General features: G+C 44.5%; 1 protein-coding gene across 4 annotated transcripts in view; it reads right to left on the bottom strand.

Moving 5' to 3' along the window:
• The window catches only part of MAPKAP1 (MAPK associated protein 1), a gene marked incomplete at both ends in the record, with an annotated part of 219,768 nt that overhangs the window by 26,568 nt on the left and 170,160 nt on the right, over positions 1-23,040 (bottom strand). For 3 of the 4 annotated variants that reach the window (XM_080708642.1, XM_080708643.1, XM_080708644.1), the window contains one exon: positions 16,540-16,680. The exons of the other annotated variant lie outside the window; for it this stretch is intronic. In XM_080708642.1, the coding sequence (XP_080564768.1) occupies positions 16,540-16,680 (141 nt within the window). The remainder of the gene's footprint in view (positions 1-16,539; positions 16,681-23,040) is intronic. 4 annotated transcript variants of the gene reach the window in all.

The raw sequence follows: 23,040 nt of genomic DNA, 5'->3' as shown, positions 1-23,040 counted from the left end.
ACGCCCTCAGCCGTGTAATAGGGAACTTAAGAAGATGACTTAAGAAGATGTAATAGGGAACTCTGCAGAAGCTTTTTTTTCTTTTTTTGTACTGGGGATTGAATCTAGGGGATGCTCTGCCACTGAGCTACTTACCCAGATCCAGACTTCTCCCACCTTTTTAAAGCTTGAGACAGGGTCTCACTAAGTTGCCCAAGTTGGCCTTAAGCCTGTGATCCTCTGCCTCAGCTTCTGGAGTGGCTGGGGTTTAGGTGTCTGCCGCTGTGCCCAGCTTGCCCAGTGTTTTAGTTTTTTTCATCACTGTGACAAAATACCTGACAAGCACAGCTGAAGGGAGGAAAGGTTTATTCAGGTGCATGGTTTTAATCTGCGGTCCCTGGTGTCAAGGCAGGAATGCCCAAGTGCACCGGCAGAGGGAGTGGCCAGGACAGATGACAGCTCTCACGGCCCATGCCCCGGTCTCTGAGTACACGAGCCTGTGGGTGACATTCTAAACTTAAACCACAGGACTGGAGATGAAGCTCAGTGGTAGAGCACTTGCCTCGCAGGTGCAAGGCCACGGATTCAATGACCAGCACCGCAAGAAAAAAAACACACAAAAAATACACAACTAAATCTAAACCATATTACCCAAACAGTGTTTAGACTGCTCTAAACTAGTTTAGACTGTTGATATGTGTCAACAAATACACACATCTACTTTGGTTCATTTGTGGTAAACTGGAGTTCAAAATCGAATCCCAACCAAATCAATATTACTCCTCTTGACTACTGTGCATGGGTCTCTGTGGCAACATTTCTGCATAAAGTCTGAAGGAAAAAGCAGAGGCACTCCTTAAAGTCACTTCTGCATCATTCTAAGTAATTCAGATTCAAACTATAAATGCATCTCAAGGGAATAAGAAGCCAACTCTGTCAGACTTTTACATGTATCCAAATTAAATGACCAACAATGGAGGATTAGGTAACCAACCACGATGGAATACAACATACCTGTAAAGTCAAGTAGAGGCCGGGCGCAGCACAAGGATCCAGTATGTGTGATATCAGCCTTTAATGGTTCAGCCCCTCCCGGGGATGGAGCTGGGCAGTTCCGGGACCGCGCACATCGGAGCCTAGAAGAGGCAGGCTCTTCTTTTAAGGTATGCATCTCCAGGGGAAGGGTTTACTCATGGGAACACGGGCTTCTTGCGGGGCAGAGTGTGGAAGGGACCCCGACCAATCAATAACCAGAAAAAATCATGCATAAGAAAAGCTTAACTTAAAAAAATTCTGTGACTCAGCTGGGCGTGGTGGTGCACACTTGTAATCCCAGTATTTGGGAGGCTGAGACAGGAGGACCGCAGTTTGTGGACAGGCTCAGCTACTACTTAGCAAGGCTCTTTGCAACTCAGTGAGACCGTTTCAAAATAAAGAATAGAAAATAGTGTTGGGGGTGTAGCTCGGAGGTAGAATGCCCCTGGGTTCCATCCCCAGTATCGAAAAAAAAAAAAAAATCTGTGACTCAATATTAAAAGGACAGGAAGTATATTTATAGAAAAGAGAGCAAAAGGATATATTCTAAAGTGTAACAGAGGTCAACTCTAGTTAGTGAGATTACATTCTTTCCTTCTCTGTATTTTTCCAAAATAAGTACTTCATCAAAAATAAAAGTACTTTTTTTTTTTTTTTGGCAGTGCTGGGAATTGCATGCAGGGCCTCACTCATGCCACGCAAATACTCTACAACCAAGTTATATCCCCGACCTGACAATCATCATTTTAAAGGCTGACCTTTGTTTTGGTTTCTGCTTCAGAATTCGATTCCCTTTCTCTACTTGTAGTATAAGGAGGAGGGCACTGAATTCTGTAACTGGTGATCATGAAAAGTGAAGCTAAATTGAAGAACACTTCCATCTACCGGTCCTCAAGTGCCCAGGGGCCAGCTGCTGGGAAGGGCTCCTGTGAGCTCCATTATACCAACTTGGTGCCTCTGTCAAAAACATACCCAGTGGGCTCCCCCAGGGCCACGGCAGGTGACAAAGGGCACAGGCCCAGCCGCCATGGCCAGGGTCGGCCCTTCCCTGGGAAACGCAGGAGGCCATTTGTCTCCTTCACCAGCTCTCCTCCCCGCCCACTTATCCATCGCCATCCGTCACGACCTTTTCATGCTCCCACATCTGACAGCTTCCAGATACAGTGAGTCAAACTTCACTGGAAGCAAACTATCACACCAACTGTCAAGGCAGAAAACACTGCCTGATTGCTGTCCTACATCAACGCCAGCATATAAATCCTTCCTTAACAAGACAGCTCAAAATAAACAAACCACAACTCTAATGTATACACAACTCTCCAGGGAAACTATTTGTCCAGTGCTTTAGAGTTATCACGAGGGCACCCTTGTCTGTTTTAACCAACCAAAAGATTTCCATAAAAGAAAATTAGTACCATATATCATTTGCTGCAGACAGAGCACCCACTCTGGGCAGCTCCTGCCCTAGGTCCTCTTGTATACAGCGGCTTATTGAGTGCTTACAACACCTCTGACAGGAAGGCAGCACTGGACCCCTTTATGTGCGCGCGCGTGTGTGTGCGTGTGCGTGTATGGATGTTTTATTGGGGATTGAACCCAGGAGCAATCTACCTTTGAGCTAGACCCCCAGCCCTATTTTACTTTTTATTTTGAGACAGGATCTTTTTTTTTGTTTGGAAATAGGGTCTTACTAGGTTGCAGAGGGCCTCACTAAGTCGCTGAGGCTGGCTTTGAACCTTTGATCCTCCTGTCTCAGCTTTCCAAGTACTGGAATTATAGTTGTGCACCACCATACCCAGCTCCCCTTTACAGTTAAAGGCAGTAGTGCAGAAATACTACGAACAGAAACTTTAGAGTCAGAAAGTCCAAGGTTAAAGCTGGGTGTGGTGTACACACCTCTGATCCCAGTACTTGGGAGACTGACAGTACTTACACACAGTGCCTACAGTGACAAGTACTATCTTTTAGTGGCTGATATTGTCAGGCAGTGGGCTGAGGGTCAGGACTGGGGAGCTCAGGGAGCCACAGAGGGGCTGAGCAAGGACCTGCCTGGCACTGGGCTTTGACACTTGAGACCCACTCTACACCCCAGATCTAAAAGCACCAGGAGCCAGAACTGTCCAGGAAGAGGCGTCCAATTTCCTCACCCCACGAATCTTCCCTCTAACCTCCCTGTTGCCAAGTGTCACTGAGCATGTCTCCTTCTGGGAACTCCAAGAGCTCCACTCGGCTCAGGAAGAAAGTTTGTGCTGGGGAGTGCGCATCCTACAAGGTCATCAGGTCGTCAATTTGAAGACAATTTTACTGGTACATTCTCACCAGTGTCATCTTGGGCAAATAAACTGCTCCCTCAATGAGCCTGGGTTTCCTCCTCTGTAAAGTGGGGGTAACAGTAGTGCCAAACTTTTGGGTATCATGAAGACAGAATGGCCCAGCACATAAAATGCAGCATGTACTGGAACATAAGAGCTCAGCCAATTACTGTTCAAAGTATCATTAAAGATGAACCTCAGAGAGGTGAGATGATGTACTGGCCCAGGGAAAATCAAGTTAATAAACCACAAAGCCAGAGCTGAAACCCAGGTCTAGCTAGGACTAGCAAGTGTTCCCACCCGCCAGAGGAAAAAGCTCAACTCTTTGGGACATGTCTTGTCCTAAGGCACATTTAAAACAACCCCATAGGAAGGGCCTTGGCAAATATTAGGGCATTTAACATTCCATGTCTTAGTGTATTTACTGAGTTCCTGTTTATCTGCCTAGGCATCATGAGCTGTGGTTCATTCATCAATTTCCTATAACTATGAATCTAAGACTACAAAATCTCCGCTGCTGTTAAATCCTGGAGTAGCTTTTTATACAATTCTACAATCCTCTTGTCTTCAGGTTACCTAGCGCCTGTGTAAGCCTGGAAAAGCCTCCAGGGAGAGCCACTGAACAACTCTTACCAGAGTGGATTTTGTTGAATATACACAGCCAATCGATAGTGTCCACAGAGCAGTCAGGAAGTCTTTGAAACTTGTCTGAATTTACACACAGGATCAGACACACAGGCTCTTTGGGCTTAATGAGGCCGTAGCGATCTCCTAGACTGGGCTTTTATTCTCCATATGAAGAAATTGAGGCTCAGGGCTGGGGCATGGTTTGTCTGGTGTCACCCATTAATGACAGAGCTGTAACCATAAATCATATCTCCATCCTGCCAGGCCAGGGTGTAAACAGACCAGTTCTCCTGCCTTGCTGTGTATTTATGTTTATATAGTGGGTATAGTCTCAAAATATATCACAGTTATAAAAGTACCATCCAGCATTATATTAGGCACCTAAAACAAAGGACAAAATCATGTTTTGGGGTACAATTAAAATGAAGCCCAGAAGAGCCTTGCTTTCCTGAGATCAAGTGAGGTACTAGGCCCTAGGATCATTGGTTCCATTCAAGGGACTAACCATCTAAACTGTCTGGGAACCATAGTTAAAAGCTGCCAGTTCCAAGGTGTGAACAGTAGAAGACTCAGAGATAAGTGAGAGTGCACATGACTTAACTATTGTCTTTGGCACACCAACTAAGGGGTGGCCCAAATGTCCTACCTGTAGCACTCAGCAGAGGGCTGGGTACCAGGGCAGGGCCCTCAGAGGACCTGGGACATTGGCCTCAGCAACACCTGTCATTGCATGAGGGCTAAGATCTTTCTGTAGAGAAGGCAGGAAGAGCACACACTAAATGCTCCCTTGGTGGGGTTATGATGTTGGCTGGGGAGCAGCAATGCTCTTTCCTAGAAGAACTCACCATATTGCTCATGGAGTTGGGACAATCTGGCTCTTCCCTATGTTCAGGCCTTGCTACACTGTTAGAGCTCAAATACCAAGGAGAGGAGGTGACTAAAAGAATACAGAACCCTGGGTGAGCTCTCAGGAACTCTACTCCCACGAATTCTACGACACGAGTGGCTCTCAATTCATGATTAGCTCTGGAATATATGATAGGAATTCCTAAAAGGAAGGCTCTGGAAGCAGGGAAATAGAGAAGATGTGCAGTCAGAAAGAGCCCCTGGAGTCTCCAACATTTGCAGTCAGGGGATTTTCCTCAACCCAATCACTACATCAAAGCAATAATGTGACAAAGGAATTCCCTGCAGGTAGTACTGATGGCACCTGTCCTGCTAGCTCACAAGTCCAAGTTTGACTCTGAATTTTGGCTCAGAAAAGTCATTACAATAGAAACAGAACAATCATTGAACAGAATTGCTGTTCTCCAATCACTGAGTTGGCCCAGGGAGTTTGGAGTTACTGTGGAGTGTGTCTTTTTAGTGTCTTAGAACGGTGAATGGCAACTCCTTCACATTCACTGAGACGAGGCAATGGAAACATGCGAGAACCAACCCACTCCCTGAAGAGCACGTTAGCAACACGAACTGCACTGCACAGGCACCCACTGAAGGTCATTCACACAGCCCCAGAACTGCCTTTGGTGGCCACGAGCCCCAGGAGTGATAAGGGCTGGGCCACGGCTGCCTGCTTTAGCTCACCTAGTCTTGGGTTGTTAATCTGGTTCTTAAATTTGCATATTGTGTATTTAAAATAATACTGTAATTAAGTCTTCCTTTGAGTACTGGCTTGTCATTACTGACTAGGGGATTACCAATAATTGTAGTAAGAGAAATAAAACAAAGAAGGCCATAGATGGCAATTGTGCTCTCATGACCAGGCCCTGGACATCTTTTTTTTTTTTTGTACTGGGGCCTGAACCCAGGGCATTGCATGTGCAAGGCAAGTGCTTTATCTGTGAGCTATAGCCCAGCCCCTGGACCAAGATTTTTAACCGGCCACAAAGTTTCTTTAGGTTGCCTCACACACAGCTAGGGATGCTGCCTAAGCACAATGCTCTGGTAGCTACTACCATCTTGATCGGAGGTGAACCATTTTTGTCTTCTCTAAGATACGTGATCTGGTGCTTGGTACTTGTGATAAATAACTACCACAATCACAAGTATTATGACTATGCATACTGGACTGTCTTATAAAAAGATAACCATAGAACTCTCAATAGAGGTCCTTTATCAGCAAATCCTACAGAGTGAGTTTATTCTATACAAGACTATGATAGGTTATTTATGCAATTATAACGCATGAGATTCATGGTATATCATATGTTTAGTAGCATACCTCTAATGACATATGAAAGGTCTATATGCCACATGAGAAGGCAGAGAAAACAAGTTTCTACAAATGGCACAACTATCACATCACTTCTCAGCTGGAAACCCCAGATCAGGAAAAACGAGCCGATGTGCCCAGTCAATAAAAATAAGCATGGGGAAGAGCACAGGCACCCTTAGAATACCATGAGCTGTGTCCCTTCTAAATACCAAAATTACGAAGACATCTGGGGCGAGGTCAGGGACTCTGGCACATGGTCAGGGTTGGAACTGCTGTTTTAAGGTATTATGTAAAGCAAAGAGGTATTCTGAAGGTGGTGTCTTGGTCCACTCTGTCTTATTTCTTGTACTGGTTTCCCTGTAGCCCCTTGCCTGGCGCCTTGCAATTCACCGCTCTGGCCGGCCAGCCAGCGAATACTTACCCAGGCTGGCATTCAGCATCTGACCCTTTAATTTCAAGGTCCCCCAGACCTGCTTCCTGCTACCAGCCATGGCATATTTAGGCAGCACCCATTCTCAGTAGCCAAGCTCCTTTAGGAGGTAAGGCACATAAGACCAGGCATATGGGAGATCAAGTTACTGGACGTAACCTCAACTTGGCGAAGGTCAGGCAAAGTCTACACTTAAAGGGCATTTGCGTGCTCAGGCCCAACCCAGAGAGGAAGCAGACTAGATGAAACGTTCCAAGAATGTTCTAGAGGAATTCAGAAATGGTTAGGCATGACAGCTTTGTATGGTGAGTTTTCTAGGTTGGTAGAACAGGGGTGGCAAATAGATTTCAATTGAAGAACCAAACTTGGTCCAAGTGATTGGCAGGGGTTGCTCAAAGGGCTGCACAGGGAAGGACTGTGAGATTAGGTCTGTAGCCAGAGGGAAGAAGTGCATCACCTGATTAGCAATCTTAAGAGGAGAATGGAGGAGGATGTCTGTCTCCAGAGCTAGGGAGGAAAAAAGAGAAGATGCACGCAGGTTTTGGAGCTGCTCAGCTAGAAGTGATCACTTCTGTTGTGAAGGCCAAGCTATGAATGACTGAGGCATCACTGGGTGTGGTATATGGGACTGGGTTTCCATCCCAGTTCTGTACTGTGACTGGACATCTTCCTTTTGGGGCCACATCTGATCTCACAATTCTTTCCTTCATACCTCTACAAGCAACCCCCACCAGTCAGTTGGCTGAAGAGGAGGGAAAGAGAGTACTAGGTAACAGCCACGTGCCAGTAAACACTACATGTGTTACACATACCAGGTTATTTCAGTAGCTCCTTCAAGCTTGGGTTTTCTCAGTCATGAAATGGAACCATAATACTGATGTGCTACCTGCACTAAAGGAAGTGACAGGGTGAGATTATTTGGATACCGTAACTTGTTATACAGTTACAGGAGTATCAGCACAATAAAGACTCCATCCAAGGCACAGTATAGAAAATTGTTAGGTTCAGGACTCAGCCTCAGTTTGGATTCAGCTTTATTACCTACTAGATTTCCCCTTATAGACCAGATTCCTCATATAAAAAGTGGCCATGTCTGCCGGGCGTGGTGGCGCACGCTTGTAATCCCCACGCTTGGGAGGCAGAGACAGGAGGATCGCGCAGGTTCGAAGCCAGCCGCGCGCGCTGGTTTAGGAGACCCTGTTTCCAAAAAAAATGAAAATGTAAAAATAGGTCTGGGAGTGTAGCCCGGAGGTAGAAGGGCTTCCAGGAACCCCAGTACCACCAAAAAAAAAAAAAAAAAAAAAAAAAAAAAAAAAAAAAAAAAAAGTGGCCATGTCAGCACATGTCTATTACCAGTACTGTGGCATCAGGTGCCAATGCATGTAGAGAGAGCAACGAGTCTGGTATATACTAAATCCTTGATGAGTGATAACTAATTTTTAAAATGTTCTATTTGTTAATATCATTTTAAAAGATCAGATCTTTGCCATAGGTTTCACTAATAGGCTCCATTAGAGTTTTTAATCATAGAAAAGCCTGGTAAAAAACTGGTTTAGGTTTGGGTCTTGCACATCACAGTCTGAGTCTTTTGTCCTCTGACTTTCTTGGAAACAAATGGCAGATGGTGAGACTGGAACCTTGGCCCCTTCTGCTCCTTCAGAAGATGAGCAGCTGCGGTGACACTGTGGAGCCCGAGGACCTGGCCCTGAGGCACGCGCTCACTTACCCCAGATCTGGGGTGGATGGTGGTTTTCCATGGGGTCAGCAGGGAAGCTGGGTAAATGCTGCACACAAATGCCACTTAGAAGGACTTGCCATGGGGCCACAGGAAATCTCTGCTCTGATTGACATGGGATGGGCGGGCCATCCATCAGCGTCAGGAGAGCTGAAGCACCTGGCTGATCTCGGAATCCAGCTGCTTTTTTGAATGCTTACGAAGGGTATGCTGTTTGCTGTCCCGCACTGTGTAGTAGCGTCAAAGGAAAAAACTTCTAGATTGCAGTGTGCAGGTTTCTGTTGCTGTTGTGAGAGTGAAGAGGGTCATGATGTGCTTTGTAAGGAGGGAGACAGCCTGAGGTTACACACCTGCGCTAATCTGCATGGGAAAATGAGCTTATTTACACTGCGTGACACAATACTCACAGGCACAGCTTACTGATGTCACAAAGTTCCTAGGACTACTTAAGGAGCTTTCTGACTTTTTTTTTTCCCGGTACTGGGGATGGAACCCAGGGGCATTCTACCTCCTAGTGACACCCCCAGCCCTATTTTTTATTCTTTATTTTGAAAGAGGGTCTCACTGAGTTGCAAAGGGCCTCACAGAGTAGCTGAGGCTGTCTGAGAACCCAGATCCTCCTGTCTCAGCCTCCCAAATGTTGGGATTACAAGCGTGCGCCACCATGTCTGGCTCGCTTTCTGCTTTTAATGCTAAACCTTATATGCATAATAAATACAAACGTTCTGACATCATGTTTTACAAACTCCCTAGGGCTGACTCTCCACCAGAGAGTGGTGTGTGTGTGTGTGTGTGTGTGCGCGCGCGTGTGTGCACAGTCCTCCAGTAGCATCCCTTCAGAGACTGCTATGGGTGGGGGGCAGATACCTGCATCACTGAATCATCTGCTTCTACCTGACAGGTCTCCACTGTGGCTACAATTAGAACTTTGCCAGGACAGTTACCATCTAATTGGAGCAACCTGGTTCAATACCTACATGATGGGGGATTAGGAGAGCTGGGCATAATAAATAATAATGACAAAGATAACAACAACACTAAGATAAGCTACCATTTAGAATAAAGCTTACTTTATTTGATCTTTGAAAATGATAGTAACATACTGGGCCACTTTCATACTGTCTTAAAAATAGAATACTCAGCCAGGTGTGGCAGCATACACCTGTAATCCCAGTATTTGGGAGGCTGAGACAGGAGGATCTCTAGTTTGAGACCAGTCTGAGCAACATAGAGAGGCCCTCAGCAACTTAGTAAGACCCTGATTCAGCAGAATGCAGTGGTGCATGATTGCAATCCTAGCACTTGGGAGGCGGAGACAGGAGGATTGTTGGTTCAAGGACACCCTCAGCAAGCAGGAGACTCATCAACCTAGCAAGACTATGTTTCAAAATAAATAATAAAAAAAATTGGCTGGGGGCATAGCTCAGAGGTAGAATGCTGCTGCTGGGTTCAATCCCCAGTACAAAAAAAAAAAAAAAAAAAAAAGAGTTTATTTTAAAATAAAAAATAAAGTCAGGTGGGTGATATATGCTTGTAATCTCAATACTTGGGAGGCTGAGACAGGAGAATCATAGGTTCATGGCTAGCCTTAAGAAGGGGAGGCCCCCTGAAATTTAATGAGATGATGTTTCAAAAATAAAAAATAGGATGCCAGGCGTGGTGGCGCACGCTTGTAATCCCCGCGCTTGGGAGGTGGAGACAGGAGGATCGCGCAGGTTCGAAGCCAGCCGTGTTGGCTTAAGAGACCCTGTTTCCAAATTAAAAAAAAAAGTATAAAATAGGTCTGGGAGTATAGCCCTAAGGTAGAAGGGCTTCCAGGAACCCCAGTACCACCAAAAAAAAAAAAAAAAAAAAAAAAGAAAAAAAAAAGGTAAAAAAAAAAATGGGCTGGGGGTATAGCTCAGAGGTAGAACATTCCTTGGTTCAATTCTCAGTATCATAAAAATAAAATAAAGTAATAGAACTTCCGGGAAGATGGCGACCGAGAAAAGCGAGGCTTAAGAGCCCCGCTAACAACCAATCTCCATTACCACAAAATCAGCGCCTTTCATAGCCAGAAAACACCACCACCAGAGAAACAAAAAATCACCAGGCTTGAGAGAGAAAGCGGACTGAGAACAGAGCTCAGAGCCACAGAGGAGATACACCAGCCTCACGCCTGAGGACGCGGCAGCAGCGCCATACTGCCGGCGGCAGCGGCAAATTCACCGAACGGCTACAGCAAGCCGAGGTGAGCCATTGCGGAACAGCCAGGCGGGATTTCTCGCCGAAGGTAAAATCTAAAGCTCCCAGTGGCTGAGCTCAGCACACGCCGCAGGGATTCAGAGTGGAAATCAAAACCAAGAAGAAACACGCCAGCCTCACGGCCGAGGGCATAGCAGCGGCGCCACATGGCCACCGGCGGCAGCAGCAGAGAATTCACCGAATCCAGTACAGCTACATCTGCATACTCAAGAACAGTGAGTCAAATTGCGGGCCACAGAGGAGAAATCCCAGTACTGTACTCCCTGGGACTTGACCCAGTGGGGGAGGGGCGGTGGCAGAGATATCACACCATAGGAGAATGTGCAACCTGGCACCACCCATAGTTTAAAGCAGCCTCTATCGACTCCCTGGGTCAGAGACTCTGTGATACAACCCAGTAAAGGAGTAGTGGGGTCTGAGAAACTACTGACTCGAGATCCAGAACACCTTAAGTGAAGTCATAGTGACCCAAGGGAAGAACCCAGAGAAGGCACAAACTTCCAAAATCATGGGAAAGAGGAATAATACTGGAGCAATGAATGCCCACAACCCCACAACATCAGAACCCGATAAAACAGAAAACCAGAGATTTCTAGAAGATCAAATCAGGAAAATAACTGTAGAAATAATAGAGGTGCTTCGAAAAGAACTCAGAGAGAGCCAAAAAGAGATAAAGGATGCAATTAATGAAGTAAAGGCCTCAATTCAAAGCACAAACAACCGATTAGAACACATGGAGAACAGAATCTCGCTCTTAGAAGATGATCATTCCAAAAATGAACGCATAGTTTCTAATCTAGGAAAAAATATCCGACAGCAGGAATCTGATATTGAAGAAATATGGGCCCATTTTAAGAGAGCTAACCTAAGAATAATTGGAATAGAGGAGGGAAAAGAAAGTGAAACCAAAGGGATCAACAATCTCTTCAAGGAAGTAATAGCAGAAAATTTTCCAAACGTAGAGCAAGAGGTTGATACACAGGTCCAGGAAACTTATAGAACTCCCTTTAGACAGGATCGGAGAAGAGGATCCCCACGCCACATAATTGTCAAAATGACCAATGTGGAAGCTGAGCAGAGAATCTTAAAGGCAACAAAAACAAAGGGCCAAGTGACATTCAGAGGCAAACCAATTAGAATCACTCCAGACTTCCCAAACCAAGTCATGAGAGCCAGAAGGGCTTGGAGTAACATATTCCAAACTCTGAAAGAAAATAACTTCCAGCCAAAAATCTCCTATCCAGCAAAACTTTCTATCAAATTAGATGGAGAAATAAGAAGCTTCCATGACAAACAGAAACTGAAGGAATTTGTCTTCAAAACCAGCACTAGAGAAAATACTCAAAGAGATTAACTACAAAGAAGAAATAGGTAACACACACCAGAACCAGAGAAACAAGAGTTTCCATCCAACAGGCAACTAAGATTGGTTATCTGTGGAGATTCATTACTTATGTTAGTCTTTTACCTATCTTTAAATGGTATTGTTTGCCTTTATTGTTGTTAATTTTTAGGATTTCTAGTTGGAATATTAATATACCTTCAGATATAGCATTTGGAAATATTTTATCCCATTCTATTAGTAACTGTTAACTCTGTTTACATTGTCTTTGGATATACAATATTTTTTTTTTTATTTTTTAGGGAGTTTGTATACTCTTCTGTTGCCTGTGCCATTGAAATCATATCCAAGAAATCACTGCCAATTTCAATGTTGTGAGGTTTTATGACCCAGATTTTCTCCTAAAAGTTTATAGTCTTAAGATTTATATTTAGGTCTTTTATCTATTTTGAGTTAATATTTGTATATGGGATTAGGTAAGGGTCCAATTTTATTCTTTTTCATGTAATTATTATGTTTCAACAATATTTAGTTAAAAGATTATTATTTCCACCACCAAATGTTCATGGAAACCTTGTCAAAAATAACTTGACAATATAGGGAAGAATTTAGCTCTAGGCTTTTATTTAACTCCAATGGTTTATATATCTGCCTTTAGAACAGTACTACACTGTTTCAATTATTGTAGCTTTATATGGTTTGAAATCAGAAAATATATATCTTCTAGCTTTGTTCTTTTTCAAGATCGTTTTGGGTATCTAGAGTCCATATTCCATATTAGGATAGATTTTTTTTTCTGAAAAATAAATATATAAATATATGATAGTTTCACCTAAGAAAAAGAAAAAATAAATTCTCTGGTAAGAAAGAAAGTAAAAAGACATATTGAAATGTTATCTTTAAGTCATCAAAAGCTTGGTATCAGACAAATGAAACTGTTATTTGAGATTATCATTTTTAATTTTGGATAAATTGCTATAATACTAGATGTCAACCACTAAGCCAAGCATGGGAGGGAGGGATGGGGAGAGAATGGGGTGGGGATCGGGTGGGGGCTGACTGGGCGATGTGTGCATGTATGTCTACAAAAGTTTGTATCCCACTATGATGTATGAATACAGTGCACCAATAAAATAAAATAAAAAAAAATAAAGTAATAAAATAAATAAAATGGGAAGTAGGGTTAGGGTGTAGCTTAAGAGATAGAATGCTCCTGGGTTCTATCCCCAGACATGTGCACATGCGCATGAGCACGTGCACACACAAACACACACTACTATAATCCCCATTTTATAAATGGCTAAAACTCAGACTGAAAAGGGAAGAGACTAGTCTACGTTGGCACTGCAGGTACGGAGTAAAGCGGGCTCTGAACACGGCCCTGACTGACTGCAGAGCTTAGCTCCTTACACACACACACCTGCACGCATGCACACACACCCACCATTCTTCTGAGGATATTTTTCTTTGAATGAATATACAACTCACAATCTGGAGAATTAGTTTATCTTTTTGCCTTCAGAACAAAGTGGGATCTTGCTTTTCATTCCTGGGCACACTGGAACAAGCCAGGATGGATTTGTTGAATTTGTTCACAAGAGAACATAATTCCTGCATTGGTCTCTGTCGTGGTTGCAGTCAGACTTCTGTTTTGCTTTGCTTTTTTGATGATCCTGGGGATTGAACCTGAGACGTTCTGAGCTACATTCAGGTCTCACTAGTCTGCTGAGAATCTTGCTCTGTTTCTGAGGTTGTCCTTAAAACTGCGATCCTCCTGTTTCACCCTCCCAAGCACTGGGGTTACAGATGTGTATCATGTCCAGTTTATTAGATGTTTATAACTAGGCTCACTCAGAAAAAGCAGCTCCTAGCCGGGCACGGTGATCACTTGGGAGGCTACGCAGGAGGATCACAGGTTTGAGGATAGCCTTGGCAACTTAGCAAGGCTCTATTCAACCTAGTGAGATTCTGTTTCAAAACAAAACATAAAATTGGTCTGGGAGTGTAGCTCAAAGGTAGAAGCCCCCTGGGTTCAACCCCCAGCAAGCAAGCAAGCAAGCAAGCAAGCACGCATGCGTGCACGCACCTTTGCTCCTGGGCATCTGGTATATAACCAAACACAATCTGATGCTTGGAGACCACTTTTATTTTAGAAAACGCTTAATTAAAAATGCACACACCCTGAATCTATATGGCTGGATTTCCCCACAGGTGGCAAGCCAGCATAGCAGCCGGCCTCCAGAAAGCCCCCCCCCCAGCCCCACCAGCTCTCCTGGGTAGGCACTAGCTTCACTCCCACGCAAGGCCACTGCCACGCACTTCTGAATGCTATAGGAGTAGAATCATTCAGTACGTACTTTATTTTCCTTTCCTTCTTGCACTTTTCCTCCTTTTCTTGTGGTGAGGGAACCCAGGGCTTTGTGCATGCTACGCAAGCACTCTACCACTGAGCTATATTCTTAGGCTAGAACAGTTTTATTAATTTTATTTTTGTGAGAAACACAAGGAAAAAAATCCCCAGGGAGAATAACACTGAATCACTTTGTGAATTAAGAATCAACATTAAAAATAAGAAATCTGCTGGGCGTGGTGGCGCACGCTTGTAATCCCTGTGCTTGGGAGGCGAAGATAGGAGGATTGCACAGATTTGAAGCCAGCCGCGCTGGCTTAAGAGACCCTGTTTCCAAATAAAAATATATATAAAAAAAAATAGGTCTGGGAGTGTAGCCCGGAGGTAAAAGGGTTTCCAGGAACCACAGTACCACCACCAAAAAAAAAAAAAAAAAAAAAAAAAGAAATGTTACCACTTTAGGTAATAAATATATGTTTTTGTCACTGCTTTTTTAGTGATAAGGTCTAAGATACAGGAGAGGGGTTGAGGTTTTGTGTTTTGGATCAAGTTTACTGAATTTACATAATCTGTTGGAATCATCATCCCAGTAGCAGCGTGTGCATGTGCGTGTGCGTGTGCGTGTGTGTGTGTGTGAGAAACCCAGGGCCTCACACTTGCTAAGCACACATCCTACTTCTGAACTACACCCGTAGTCCAATTTTTTTTATTCTTTACTTTGAAACAGTGACTCACTGAGTTGTGGAGGCCTCACTAAGTAGCTGAGGCTGGCCGCGAACCCAGATCCTCTTGTCTCAGCCTCTCAAGTACTGGGATTACAAATGTGCCATTACGCCCAGCTCTAGAAGTTACTATTTTCCAAGCACTTGCTATACACCAGGCACCTTTCTAAGAGTTCCCGCACGTGCTGTGACATTTCATCCTCATAATTACCTTATGAGATAGCGACTATTATTACCTTTATTTTATAGATGAAAACCTGGGGCTCGGAATCACTTGCCGATGGTGCTATAGCTAATAAAGGGCAGGGTTGGAGCCGGCTTCTCCTGTGGGGCCTGCTCTCTCAGTGCCGCACCGTACTGCCTCTCCACCAAGGGCCCCCATGTACCAAGGCCCCAGCCACGCTTCACATCCCCACAGCAATCCTCAGCAGCTGTGGCTACTGATATTCTCATCTCAACAGGACAGAGAGACGAGACCCTTCTTATGTGGTTACATGGCCAGGTGCTGAGACAGCCACGGCGGAGGCCAGTCGAGGCTCGTTTGCTTGTCTGTTAATTACTACACTGTATGGTCAGCATATTGCAAGCTCCTGTTAGTCAAGTTGGAAAAAAATATTTGACGATATTCTTGAGGCTTATTAAGTGTTGGTTAGAGTCAGATAATGCCAACATCAGAAAAAATTTTTATGAGAAACAAAGCATTTGTGGGAAAGATAAAATTATTGAGCCCTAGACTTAGAATTCAGACTTGATTTTCCCTTTCCACAAGAGCCAGGAATAGGCGATGTAGCGAGTTGGGTACAATCCAGATCCCCAGCTGAGTGAGTCTGGCATCCCTACCCATTTCCTCACCCCCCAGCCACATGTGGAGACCCTCTGTTGAGGAGCAGGCACATCCAGCTGGTTGTACCAGGGTTCCACCAGCCCCTGGCTGCGTCAGGCATGAGCCTGCATCTCTCTGCACCTCAGTTCTCTTCTCTTTATATCAGAATGGTAAAAATACATGTTTTATGTAGTCAAGCAGTATATGTAAAGCACTAGCACAGTGACTAGTGCCCAGGGGATACCTAGAAAAGGTAGGCAGCCCAAAGGTGATGCTGTACTAGTACCATGTTGACTATTATGATGCTGTTCCTGTTAGGTTTAAGTCAGAACAGCCCCAAATATTAGTGGAAGGTTAGTTCCAGATTGCTGAGGATCTAAATATGACCGTCACAAGGCTTCCTGGATGAGCAGCAGCTCAGGGAGTAAGGAGAGGCGGCGGCAGGGTCACCTGTGTCAGTAAGAGAGCCACAGAATGAGAGGATGGAGTCAATCCACTTGAAGAGTCTCAAGTTAGTTCTATTTCTAATCTTTCGCTTCAGAAAGAAGACAAGAGTTCACATGTGGGGAAAGGATGTACTTTAAATTTCATCGTGTAAACATTTTTTCAGAAAACACATTATTGTTAGTCATTCAGGCCACACGGAAGCTGGACGTGCTCTTTCCCTGCTGCGACTAGGACTCCCGCCGTCACGAGCTCAGCTTCCTGCCCGGCCGTGCACTTACCTAACTGTACGTCGGTTGTGAACCGTAGTCTGTGGATCATGCTGACTTTGAACGACTTGTAATGGTGGCTGCTGAGCATATCCTGCACTGTAGCTATGTCGATTTGCGAATCCTCCTCAAAAACCCCGTCTGCCCTTGAACCTGGGGAGGAGAAAAGCAGTTTAACACATAAAGATACATGAGGCTTGGCAAATGGTGTCTGCTTAAAATGCTTTGGGATAAATTAAAATAATATGGGCTATTTAATTTGGAGAAGAAAAGGCTGAGCGATGACTTAATAATGCCATTCCAGTAAACAGAGGATGGTAACATATTAATCATTCAACAATTAATTCCACAAACACGGCTTGCTCTGTGGCAGGCCCTTGGCTGGGCCGCAGGGAGAGAAAGACAGACAATCCCTGCGTGCTCTCAGCAAGCAGCTTGGTCTCCGTAAGGCTGCATCAGTTGCAAGGGCAGGATGGTCGCGCTTTTTGGTCCTATTTCTAAATGCGGTTTCCTGATCAAAGAAGTATTTATGTTTCTTGAAGAGGTCCTGTCCTTTCAAAGAGTTGCCAATGGTCTGTTTAATAGCTTCCCACCCCATGCCCACTGGTTGGGGCAGAGCCTGGTACTCAGATGTCTGACTGCCTCCTCACTGGCCTTCTGGCCGCCAGGCTCCCTCGGCACTATGAGATTTTGTGATTCATCTTTCTAAGGTTTGATCATTCACTCACTCACCAAATGTTTACTGGGAGCCTGTGCATGCCCGTGATAGGTGACAAGGGCGACAAACAGGATGACTGATATTCCAGTCTTCCCCGGCTTCCGAGGGCCTCCTGAGTAAAGCAGCCTTGCCTCAGCTGGGTAGTGATGGCCAGAGTTTGGCTGAAATGCTCCTTTCTGATCTTTCTTCTCACTTCTCACACACAACACCTTCTCTCAGTTCTTCCCAATTCCTAAGACTGCATGCGGGATGGGGTTTTCTGTTTCTGTGTCTTTGTGTGGCGCCCCTGGCTTAGAATATTTCTTCTGAATATTCCTGCTGAAACCTGCCCCCGACCCAGGCCAGCTCAAACTCTAGCTCCTCCACAAAATCTCTTCTGATGCTCTGACTACCAAGGCATTCCACAACAGCTGGTGTACACTGGATCCTGAAGCCAAGTAGGCCTACACTCAATTCCCAGTGCTGCCTTTAATTTGCTGGGGGATTTCGGACAAGTGATGTACCTCTCTGAACTCCAGTTTCTGCCATTCACAGAATGTCAAAATTCATGCAGAGAATCAAATACATAACATGCTTAATAAACATTAATTGAATAAACTTTATTCAACCACCAGAGAGGACCATATTCAGCCTTGCACTAGACTTGTTTAGTGGTTATTTTGCCCTAATATGGAAGCTCTGAAGGGCAGCAGAGTTTCTTTCTTTTTTATTTTATTTTTATTTTTGGTGGTACTGGGAGTGGAGTCCAGAGGCTTTCTACCTCTGGCCTATACTCCCAGACCTATTTGAAATTTTATTTGGCAACAGGGTCTCACTAAGTTGCTGAGAGCCTCACTAAGTAGCTGAGGCTGGCTTTGAACCTGTGTGATCCTCTTGTCTCAGCCTCCCAAGCGCGGGGAGCAGTAGAGTTTCTTATTCATCTCTACATTATCTTCTCTCATCAGTAGTAAGGTGACTGGTATGCTCTCACAAAATTTGGCTAAGTAAATAGTAGCTAGTAGATACAAGGCTTACTATGTGCCAGGCATGGTGGTAAGCACTTCATACATTTTACTGAACTTAGGCCTCATGACAACTTGGAAGGTCCTATAGCTTTGCCATCTCCGTAGATGATGAACCTGAGGCTTTGGGAGGCTAAGTCACACACCCAAGGTAATGCCAAGCAAAGACAAACTATCTCTGGATCCCCAGAGGCCAAAACATGGCCGGTGCTGCCTAGGGTGAGGGGAGCACCTGTCTACACAGGCCCACATGGCAGGGGACTGCAGGCTGAGTGCTGAGCACCCAGGGATGGTTCCACGGGACACCCAGGGAGAACTTCTTGGGGCAGAGATGGGAGAACAGAGCGCTCTAGATTTGGGTATCAAACTGAAAAGTTCTGTCACATACCTGGGAGTCTGACAACTGCATGCCTTTCTTTCCTGTTCACTGCCTACAGGGTGAGATTTTAAGGAAGTTGGTTGTTGATACTTTCACATTGAAATCATTTATTAGGAAGTGTATGTCCTAATTCTAAAGACCACAGTTATTTCCTACTTGGACAACTTCAGCACCTACAATAATGCCTTTCTTTTGTCCCCGCTCCTGGCCATCTCCTTATACCTTCCGAGGAGCTCAGCTCAACTGACATTGCAGGCAGACATTCTCTGCCCCCAGGCACCAGGCCTAGTCTGGTTCCACCTGTGGCTGCAGCATGCAACTTCCTCCAGAACAGTTACCACAGACATCTACTGTCTCTGACACTAGTACATAAACCCCACGAGAGAGGCAGAGGGGCTGCTTCACTCACCACTGGAGCCCAGACCCTGCCAGAAGCGCGATGAGCATCGACGGGCTGAGTACCAGGTGCCAGGTCAGAGCATGGCAGAGACCGGGAAGGCTGTGTGACTTGACTGGCACCACACTGTGGGGACCAAGCGGAGCTGGGCTCCACAGCTTCAAGGGCCACAGGGAAACCCATCTCCCTCCTCGTGACACCTGAGATTTTAGAGAGGTGCCATCTCTCGGGTACCTCTCTCAGGTAATGCCCACGCCTGAACTGAGAGGTTGGCCAGGACTGAATTTGAAGAATTATTCACTTTCTCTAATTTACATTTTTACCGAAATATAACAGCCCAAATGTGTATATTTCTGTTAGAACTTCTTATAAATGAGAATTATAGGAAATTTTAATAAAATATTAAAATCCTTTAATGTTTTAAAAGTCATTTAAAGCCATCTTTTCTAAGAAAATGTCATTATTAGATATAACTCAGCTCTGAGTTCCAGCACTTCCGTTTTCTTTTCTAATTAGTATTTTCTAAATATTGCAGGTATTTGATTTGAAAAGAGGTAACAGCTCATTATGTTAAAATGCCAATTACTAAAAAAAATCCACACTTAAGATTTTTACATTTTATGATGTTGGATTAAAACCAATTTAAAAATTACTATAACGTGGCATATAATTTTTTACTGAGCAATTTCAATGCCAGCTGCTAATAAAGCATCTTAGCTGTAAATGATAATTCAGATGCTTTTAGATAAAGTGGTGCATAAATATGGCTGGAAATTGATTTAGCTTCTTACAGAAGCTACTGAAGAATGACATATTTTGTTTAATACACCAGCTAATGTAGTCCTAAAAGCTCAAACAAGTGCCAGTTTTCACTCCTAAATTTGCTGTGGGAGATTAATGAAAACTTTATATTTTGCTGAAATGTTAATAATGGGCAGATGAGATGATAGGATTTTAGTAGAGGTCTTAAAGCTATGGAATAACCAGCAAAGCTTGTCAATTTCCTTATATTAATTTTGCTCAAGACATATATAGCTGGAGCTGGCTCCACACACTAATGCTTTGTGCATTGACCTTCTACTCTCTGCCAGTGTAAATTCATATCCCATTTGAGGATTTCAGCCGCCCTGATACTTGAGTGAGTTCTAAGCCTTGCCCCTGCTGGCAAGGGGTGTGTTTACTTTTGTGAGCAGAAGAGCAACAGCTCCTGGGGAGCACGGAAGGACCAGTCCAGCGCTAGCCTCCTGTTAACGCTGCTCCCTCCAAAGCGAGTATCGACTGCACGGGAACGACTCTGGCTCTGAAGGTCCATGTCTGTGTGCACGTGCAACTTGGAACCACTGCTCTCCATGTCAGCAAGCAGTATGCTAGATGTGGGAGGGCACCGGTGAGAACAAGGCAGGGCTCCTGGTCTTCAGGAGCTCACAAGCCAGCTACAGAACACAACAAAAGAGTGTGAGGCACAGAGGCCCAACAGAGATGTGGTAGCATACACCTGTAATCCCAGTGCTTCTAGGTTCAATCTCTACTACTACTACTACTACTACTACTACTACTAAAAAGAGAAATAAAAATAGATGATCAATAGACCCTTTCTTTAAAGACAAACTGATACAAAGCATTATATAAAAAATATGTTTTGGCTGCCAGGCGTGGTGGTGCACGCTTGTAATCCCCACGCTTGGGAGGTGGAGACAGGAGGATCGTGCAGGTTCAAAGCCAGCAGCGCTGGCTTAAGAGACTCTGTTTCCAAATTTTAAAAAAGTATAAAATAGGTCTGGGAGTGTAGCCCGAAAGTAGAATGGTTTCCAGGAACCCCAGTACCACACACACAAAAAAAAATGTTTTGGGACAGAAAAGTTCTATGACTTGGTGCATATACCTTTTCTGTTTGTATCCTTCTACAAAAAAGTGAACCCAATTATACAAGAAAGATGCTTGGCATTGGACTATTTGCATATTAAAACTATTATTATTATTATTATTATTATTATTATTTGCAGGTCTGGGGATGGAACCCAGAGGCATTCTACCTCCGAGCTACACTCCCTGCCTTCTTTTTTATTCTTTATTTTGAAACAGGGTTTTACTACGTTATGGAGTGCCTCACTAAGTAGCTGAGGCTGTCCGCGAACTGTGATCCTCCTGTCTCAGCCTCCCAAATGCTGGGATTATGCCGGAACCAGCCGGCAAAAGTATGGGTTCCGAAGAGAGGGATGAAGATGAAGAATTTTTAATTCTAACATGGGGGGGCCACCAGCCTACTATCTCTACTGGCCGACCCCTGCTTCTGGGTCAATATCATCATCTCGCTCGCTTTTTTTCGGCCTCTCCACTCCTGGGATATTTATACAGTTACAGGTCAATCAATATCCTCGTGCTATCACCACTGGAATACAATAGAGACCAATCCAAAGCACATACATTACAGGTAGGTTAATCAATACCCTCCTGCCATCACCACCTGATCTTCTCTTAGACCTTTTACTTTGAACCTTCCATGACCCCAAACCTTGTTGACTCTGGGAGAAGGACAGTCAGCTGAGTCAGAAATATTCTTTTAGGGGAAAACCTTAATGGTTCCCCACAGGATTACAAGCGTGCGTCACCATGCCCTGCTATTAAAACTTTTATTACAGTATGAACTTTACATCAAAAACCCTCTTCTGTTTGAGGGAAGACATTTTTGTCATCCTCTCATAGTGAAGAGTAGAAAAAGCCAGAATGTTTTAAAAATAAACATACCAAAAAAGAAAGGAAAAAAAACCCTACTCCTCAAATCATTAATTTAATTGAAATATAACCCTTTGGTATTTTGTTAAATCAGCAATTAAAAAGGTTACAAGCAATTAAATGAAACAAAAGCCACACTGTGTTCATCTACATTAATGCTGAACTGGGCCTCCTCGTGAATGACAAGATAAACTGTAATGGTGCCTTCAAAGACTTCACAATGCATTTTGTCAAGTCGGGAGTGTTAATGTCTCTATGTGCCACGGATTACCATAATGTATCGTGTCAAAATGCTCGAGCTGCAATAACTCATAGAGGTATTGTGATTGATCAGGGTTTGGGGTGGGCCTACTAGTGATTTGAGCATGGAAGCTCAAATGGACTGGCAACGAGGCCCTGGAAGAAAGAGTGCGTTCCTCCAGGATGTGGAAGGGCCAAGGGCAAAGCACCCCAAAGAGGAAGCAGCTTCAGTCTGGAGTAAGCCAGGAAGGGGAATCAAGGATGGCGCCAGGCCCTGTGTTAGGGGAAGAGGAGACGAGCTAGGCCAGGACAGGAGGGTAAAGGGAACAGGGAGCAGGTGAGGAAGGAGGCGCCTCTAGGCCTGCAGCAAAGAAAGGAAGAGGAGGTGCTGCGTGACAGCCATGGGCTGAGAGGCAGCTCTGGGGCTTCATCACAGTAGGCAGGACATGCCATGGAGCTTAGAGGGGGGTCACGACGAGGCTGCAAGCCTGCCTGTGAGCCCACTGTTAGGAAAGGCAGAGCCAGGACAGACCTTCTGGACCCTGAGAGCCACGTCTTCCACCACCCCTTCCGTCAAGTGCTGCTGAGGGCTGCTCCTGTGCCAGAGGCGGCACCACACTCCTACAAATGATGGCAAGGTAAGAGACTCTGACCTAACAGGACAAAGCCAGAGGTTCTCAGGGTGCAGTTTGGGACCCATCATGGGGGCAGGCCAAGCAAGTCTCTTTTAGGGGGGTGTGCCCATACTTTCGATACTATTTTCAGAATAATAGCAGTAAAACACCATTAACCTTTTTCATGCCCATTCTCTTCAAGTGCACAAAGCAATCAAGAGTTCTGAGTCCATACTGTAACTAACCTTCAAGACACTCCCATCTGAGTTTTGGTATAATAACAAAAGTTAATAATAATCATCTGAAAGGGCTATGAAACACTCCTCTCTTTTCCAACAACCTTTCTGCATAAGGATAGATCTTCTTCATGCACTTCAACCAAAACAATGTGTTATAACAGACTGAATGTGGAAGTAGATATGAGGATTTAG

This window comes from Muscardinus avellanarius (assembly GCF_963383645.1).
Source record: "Muscardinus avellanarius genome assembly, chromosome: 13".
In the NCBI taxonomy this organism is placed as follows: domain Eukaryota; kingdom Metazoa; phylum Chordata; class Mammalia; order Rodentia; family Gliridae; genus Muscardinus; species Muscardinus avellanarius.
The sequence above is the reverse complement of the archived record's forward strand: the minus strand, read 5'-3'. Positions and strand labels throughout refer to the sequence as shown.